This window comes from Atta colombica, unplaced genomic scaffold (assembly GCF_001594045.1).
Source record: "Atta colombica isolate Treedump-2 unplaced genomic scaffold, Acol1.0 scaffold282, whole genome shotgun sequence".
In the NCBI taxonomy this organism is placed as follows: Eukaryota; Metazoa; Arthropoda; class Insecta; order Hymenoptera; family Formicidae; genus Atta; species Atta colombica.
The window spans coordinates 91,552-92,522 of record NW_017259384.1 but is presented as its reverse complement, the minus strand read 5'-3'; the positions used below and the strand labels follow the sequence as shown (position 1 = coordinate 92,522).

At 31.0% G+C, this 971-nt stretch overlaps 1 protein-coding gene across 1 annotated transcript in view; it reads right to left on the bottom strand.

Moving 5' to 3' along the window:
• Positions 1 to 263: 263 nt before the first annotated feature.
• Positions 264 to 971, bottom strand: part of LOC108689945 (C2 domain-containing protein 5) — an 8,985-nt gene continuing 8,277 nt past the window's right edge. Inside the window, exons 13-15 of the mRNA XM_018196941.1 lie at positions 720 to 845; positions 501 to 647; positions 264 to 424 (exon numbers count right to left, since the gene is read on the bottom strand). Of these exons, the coding sequence (XP_018052430.1) occupies positions 338 to 424; positions 501 to 647; positions 720 to 845 (360 nt within the window). The 3' untranslated portion in view covers positions 264 to 337. The remainder of the gene's footprint in view (positions 425 to 500; positions 648 to 719; positions 846 to 971) is intronic.

The following is a 971-nucleotide window of genomic DNA, read 5'->3' as shown; positions in this document are numbered from 1 at the left end:
AAGATATTTTAAATCTATAACAACAGACTGATAGATTATAAATCCTTTGTCATATCTTATTACGTCTATTGCATTAATTCATAAAGAAAATATTTTAAATATAAGTATTGGATCTTTACTTTTGTACAATAAATTAGTAATAAATAACAATATCGATTGTTACGAAGAAACATTTTAAGATTAGGCATTGTGCAATGCAGTAAAAATCTCACAGAATCGACAATGATTCTATAATAGAATTAATATTGCCGAATTTAGTCACATTTATTTAGTCACATCATTAATTGCCGTTGTGTTAAATAATTGTTCATGGCGGCGCTGAATGTGGAGGTTGGGGTCAGCAATTTGAGACGGCGCTATGTTTCTCATCCGCATAATAAGATACTGTTACAACATCGCCACCCACATTAATGAGACATTGACCCTAGAAATATATTTTTATAAAATATGCAACTAGCATGGGAATATGCTTACACGTTAAATAATATATTTTTACTAACTTGATTTTTGTGAGGGCTGTGAAGAAGCACGCACTGCGTCATAAAGAATGCTACCATGGCGTTACCGCCTAATGCTGTAATGTGCGCGCGAACAATCGCCAAAACTTCCATTACGAAACTGTGAGTAAAACCACTCAATCCACCATTCTATAACATCAGAATTATTACCGTTATATTTTAGAACACTTCGAGAATTATTATAGATTCTACAAAATTTACCTCCCGTATCGATGTACTTTCGCGAATGAAAAAGAAATTTAAATTGCCTTGATATCTCTCTATTCTTCCACCTGGTAAATAAGATAAAGGCGTTATGTCCACGCCATATCTTCCTTTTAAAGGCATCTATGAATTAAGATATAAAAAAAGTCCTTATATTATTTATGCTTAACATTTATCATAAATTTAAAGGCAGAAGTTGAGAAGAAATGATACAAGTACAAATATTAAGTTTATATATATATATATATA